The following is a 5700-nucleotide window of genomic DNA, read 5'->3' as shown; positions in this document are numbered from 1 at the left end:
ATATAGAACAAAAAGACAACTACTGAAATAGTAACCTATACATTTATCAAAATAACGTTTTTTATTTAAATGTAAAGCAATTGTAGAAAAGCAATTGTAAGCAATCACTCGGTGGCGTCGTTGCCATTGTTATTAAAGCAATTGTACACGAGAGGGCGTTCATATGACAGCAGCACAGCACACATTTTTATTTATTTAGCACGCCCTCTTGTACAATTGCTTTAATAACAATGGCAACGACGCGACCAAGTAACGGAGGTGAATACAACGGGTGGTTTGAAATTCCCATTGTTAGAGCCTCCTGCCCATGATATAGTAGACAACATACACATGGCCAGTACGTTCATAAAAAGTGCTCTAATTTACGTCGTTACCTAGCAACGCACTAATACTACTACCACAGATAGAACAATGAGACAGATATACAGACTACTTTAAAAAATGGATATGGCCTAGATGGCGCTGCCAATGCTGTCACAGATGCTATAATGGCACAGATACAAAGATGAGTCCTCTAACTATCTATCTCTATGGCCTGTTGTTCACACACGTATCTGCCCTCTCATTGGCTAGAATGGTCCCACCTGATCTCGCTTCCTCCTGCCTGCCTTCCATCTGTGAGTACAACATGTATTTCCATTGTTAGTGCGGTCACATGTCTATCTTGTCACTATAGTCAGAAAGGAAGAGGCGAAGCAAGGGATAACTGAGTACAAAATCTGACTTCTCCAGCAGGTGGCTATTTTTCGCTCACTAAGCGAGTTGTTTTTGTATGGAGGTCAATGAGAGAGTGTCGAATTTGGTAAACCAAAAATGGAATGGCTTATTTGCTTCGTGTGGCTTATTTGATCAAATATAAGTTTCATAATACTTAGGTTGTTATGAGTGTAGGACACGTGACATCCCGGAAACTTTTAGAAAAAATACTTTATATCGGAGTTGTGCCTGTTGTCACACTCGTATCTGCCCTCTCATTGGCTAGAATGGTCCCACCTGATCTTGCCTCCTCCCGATTGCCTACCATGTTTGAAGACATATATTTTCATTGTTAGAGTGGCCAATGGAGTGTCTGGACAATATAATGGATAATCTGTGATATAATAGACGATATTTGGTTTAGTCTAGTCCATTGACTGAATTTAACAAAGTATGGACAGCGTTTGTGTACTTTACGGTTTCACATTTGTATTTTCCTTCAATCAGTGTGGTGTTTTGTATGATTGACAAACCTCCTCATGAAAATAGCCAATCGTAGTTGATTATAGGAGGGTACAATTTATTTTCCGCTAACGACTCCTGGAAGATAAACCTAAATATTAGAAAATACTGTAGCCACTTCGAAACCAACTTCCAATGAAAACACACTATTATTCATGATATGGATTCTACAGATAATTATTTTAATTCACATTGGGTGACAAATCCTCTGATCCAGGTAAGGAGAATGGCTGCCTGTCTCAAATGTCAGTTCGCTAGATTAGATTTGGCTAAATTCGACTAGCTAGCTACCGGTAGTTGATGAACTATAGCTAAATGCGCTGTCCAATATATTGTTGTCATTCAGTAACTAAATGGAAATTGTCATATCAATGGCAAACTAGATAATCGGATCATGATGATGATCCCCCATTGCCAGGAAGACAACATTGCTACTCCCACCTACTACAACCAGTGTAATCCCCTATGTTTAGCAAATATAGGCTCTCATCCTAGTTGTGTGTGTGTGTGTGTGTGTGTGTGTGTCTGTGTCTGTGTCTGTGTCTGTGTCTGTGTGTCTGTGTGTCTCCTATCTTCAGGCTTATCTCACTCTTGACCAGAACCTGCCAGTGCCACAGTTAACGTTCCCCCTCCAGGCCAACTCCTCCCTTAAATGAGAATGTCTCTGGCCCAGAGAGTCTTCCTGTCCTGGACCTTCACCCTCATCTTCCTCATCATGCTGGTCCTCAAACTGGACTCCAAGATCCACTGGAACTGGTTCCTCATCTTCCTCCCTGTATGGACATTTGACACCATTCTCATCCTCATGCTGGTGGTGAAGATGGCGGGTCAGTGCAAGCCCGGCTATGATCCGCGGGGCGACCAGCAGAAATTGCGGCAGAGGGTGTCGTACCTGGTGGCAATGCTGCTGAAGCTGGGCTTCTGTCTGACGCTGTGCGCCCGGTTGGAGAGGCTGACGGACATCTGGCTCAGCGTGGTGTGTGTCCCCCTCTGGGCCCTGCTGGTCGGGGCCATGGTAAAGGTTGGCTGCAATGTCTTTCACTACCGGAGAGACTGAGAGGATGGAGAGGGAGAAAGATGGAGATTGATTTTATTTACTCCGTCTAAAGACTGCAAGTGAGTCTGTAAGGGAGGTGAATGGGAGATTATTGTAATCCACTGCAGGAGAAACTGAACTGAAAAGGATGGAGATGAAGATAAGAAATGGATTGGTTTATTTTCACTACAGCAGAGACTGAAAGAAGCTCAGCTATAATTAAAATACATTTGCATCTGACTGGAAGTGTGCAGAGACGTTTTCGTGTTTCTACAGAAAATTGTACAAAAATACATTTACTTGAAGAACAGTGCAGATGCAAAGTTTGGTAACATAATTACATTTTGTGCTGTTTGTGCTGGCATTCGATTACCAAACTTTGCATCTGCACTGTTTTTCAAATATGTGTGTGGGATTCAGTGATAATGGACTCATTTGATGCTCCAGTGGATAAGTATTCTGCCGTGTGAGATTTGAGACGTGTTGGTTGAGAATTCAAGGTATTCATAAGCAGACTCGAACCCTTGCTCTCCTGACACAGACTGACTTGTCTGTGCATGTGCCTGTGTTATCCTCTGAAAACTGGGACAGTTAGGTCCAATGGGTTTATATGTGAACATTGGTATTGATTATGTTTCTTTGAAGTGTGATAAGGATCTGTTTTCCCTTGGCGACCATGAAGAAACACACATAAATCATGAGATATATAAAATTCCTCTACTTTGCTGAAGTTTTCAAAGATCTGACTGAGTTGGACTGGTGAAAGCAGTATGACTGATTATACAACAGTATGTCCCTGCTTTAATTTATCCAATCACATGACTACCTCAAAGAAGGGAGGATGTGTACATGATCTATGTTTTGGAACATGGCTCTGAGTCTGATATGAAAATAATGACATAACTGGTAACCCGACCCAATCCAGAGAGGATAGAGGGAGGGATTGCCTGCCCTCCGGGGTGTTGTGTACGAGGTCACTGGTGACTCGGAGACAGGACTTGGACTGTTACTGGGTCGTTCCACGAAATTAGTGCCTTTTGCGTTCCTTTGATATTTGAAGTAGAAATTGTGCACCAATATTGTATTTAAAAGCCTGTTATATTGAATTGCCCATTAATATAGAACACATGGAGAATTCAATCAATCAGATTTTCTATTTGAATAAAGACTTGATAAAGTGCCAAAATTCAGCATTTTTACATGTCCCTCTGTGACATCCAGGAAGATTTTATCTCACTTAACCCCAAAATCTCCATGTTTTTACCATCATTGTAAAGCCCTAGTTAGGGAGTGAACGTTATTTATAATAAGGGTTACATGGAGAAAATCGGACCTCTGAAATTAAAATGGATGGCCCTTTGTTCAGCTAAATATATTTTACATAAACCCTCCCTGAATGCTGGAAAAAAAACAAGTGACCCTATACCCAAAATAATAATTAAAAAAAGTGGATAGCAGAGAACATGTCTACCGTTTACCCTCACTTCTTGGACAGTCCAGAGCCTTACAGTGCCTTCAGAAAGTATTCACACCCCTTGTTGTGTTACAGCCTGAATTTAAAATGGATTAAACTGAGATTTTTTTGGTCACTGGCCTACACACAATACCCCATAATGTCAAAGTGGAATTATGTTTGTAATTTCATTAACAAATTAATAACAAATTAAAAGCTGAAATGTCTTGAGTCAATAAGTATTCAACCCCTTTGTTATGCAAGCCTAAATAAGTTCAGGAGTAAAAATGTGCTTAACAGGTCACATAATAAGTTGCATGGACTCACTCTGTGTGCAATAATAGTGTTTAACATGATTTTTGAATGAATATCTCATCTCTGTACCCCACACATACAATTATCTGTAAGGTCCATCAGTCGAGCAGTGAATTTCAAACACAAATTCAAGCACAAAGACCAGGGATGTTTTCCAATGCCTCACAAAGAAGGGCACCTGTTGGTAGATGGGTGAAGGAAAAAAAAAAAGCAGACATTGAATATCCCTTTGAGAATGGTGAAGTTATTAATTACACTTTGGATGGTGTATCAATACACCCAGTCACTACAAAGATACAGGCGTCCTTCCTAACTCAGTTGCCGGAGAGGAAGGAAACTGCTCAGAGATTTTACCATGAGGCCAATGGTGACTTTAAAACAGTTAAAGACTTTAACGTCTTTGATAGGAGAAAACTGAGGATGGATCAACAACATTTTAGTTACTCCACAATACTAACCTAATTGACAGTGGGAAAAGAAGGAAGCCTGTGCAGAATAAAAATATTCCAAAACATGCATCCTGTTCGCAACAAGGCACTAAAGTAATACTGCAGAAAATGTGGCAAAGCAATTCACTTTTTGTCCTAAAGTGTTAGGTTTGGGGCAAACCCAATATAACACATTACTGAGTCCCACTCTCCATATTTTCAAGCATAGTGGTGGCTGCATCATGCTATATGTACAGTACCAGTCAAAAGTTTGGACACACCTTCAAGGGTTTTTCTTTATTTTTGCTAAGACATCAAAACTATGAAATAACACACATGGAATCATGTAGTAACCAAAAAAGTGTTAAACAAATCAAAATATACAGCTCTGGAAAAATTAAGAGACCACTGCAAAATTATCAGTTTCTCTGGTTTTACTATTTATAGGTATGTGTTTGGGTAAAAATAACATTTTTATTTTATTCTATAAACTACTGACAACATTTCCTACAAATTCCCCCCAAAAACATTGTAATTTAGAGCATTTATTTGCAGAAAACGACAACTGGTCAAAATAACAAAAAAGATGCAGTGTTGTCAGACCTCGAATAATGCAAAGAAAATAAGTTCATGTTCATTTTTAAACAACACAATACTAATGTTTTAACTTAGGACGAGTTAAGAAATCAATATTTGGTGGAATAACCCTGATTTTCAATCACAGCTTTCATGTGTCTTGGCATGCTCGCCACCAGTCTTTCACATTGATGTTGGGTGACTTTATGCAACTCCTGGCGCAAAAATTCAAGCAGCTCAGCTTTGTTTAATGGCTTGTGACCATCCATCGTCCTCTTGATCACATTCCAGAAGTTTTCAATGGGGTTCAGGTCTGGAGATTGGGCTGGACAGGGTCTTGATCTGGTGGTCCTCCATCCACACCTTGATTGACCTGGCTGTGTGGCATGGTAAACTGTCCTGCTGGAAAAACCAATCCTCAGAGTTGGGGAACAATGTCAGAGCAAAAGGAAGCAAGTTTTCTTCCAGGACAACCTTGTACGTGGCTTGATTCATGCGTCCTTCACAAAGACAAATCTGCCCGATTCCAGCCTTGCTGAAGCACCCCCAGATCATCACCGATCCTCCACCAAATTTCAGTGGGTGCGAGACGCTGTGGCTTGTAGGCCTCTCCAGGTCTCCGTCTAACCATTAGATGACCAGGTGTTGGGCAAAGCTGAAAATTGGACTCATCA

The 5700-nt window shown here is 40.6% G+C and overlaps 1 protein-coding gene across 3 annotated transcripts; it reads left to right on the top strand.

Moving 5' to 3' along the window:
• Nucleotides 1-534: 534 nt before the first annotated feature.
• LOC121531415 (transmembrane protein 60) lies at nucleotides 535-2494 on the top strand. 3 transcript variants are annotated; one of them, XM_041836657.2, is made up of 2 exons: nucleotides 535-617; nucleotides 1797-2494. In XM_041836657.2, exon 2 carries the CDS (start codon nucleotides 1871-1873, stop codon nucleotides 2273-2275), a length of 405 nt encoding a protein of 134 aa, XP_041692591.1. In that variant the 5' UTR covers nucleotides 535-617; nucleotides 1797-1870; the 3' UTR covers nucleotides 2276-2494. The 3 variants fall into 3 exon arrangements, with proteins under 3 accessions (XP_041692591.1, XP_041692590.1, XP_041692589.1); XM_041836656.1 differs by lacking the exon at nucleotides 535-617 and adding an exon at nucleotides 651-735; XM_041836655.1 differs by lacking the exon at nucleotides 535-617 and adding an exon at nucleotides 1037-1435.
• The last annotated feature ends 3206 nt before the right edge of the window (nucleotides 2495-5700 follow it).

Source organism: Coregonus clupeaformis, chromosome 19, assembly GCF_020615455.1.
Source record: "Coregonus clupeaformis isolate EN_2021a chromosome 19, ASM2061545v1, whole genome shotgun sequence".
Taxonomy (NCBI): Eukaryota; Metazoa; Chordata; class Actinopteri; order Salmoniformes; family Salmonidae; genus Coregonus; species Coregonus clupeaformis.
Note: the sequence above shows the minus strand (reverse complement) of the source record. Positions and strands in the feature narration are given on the sequence as shown.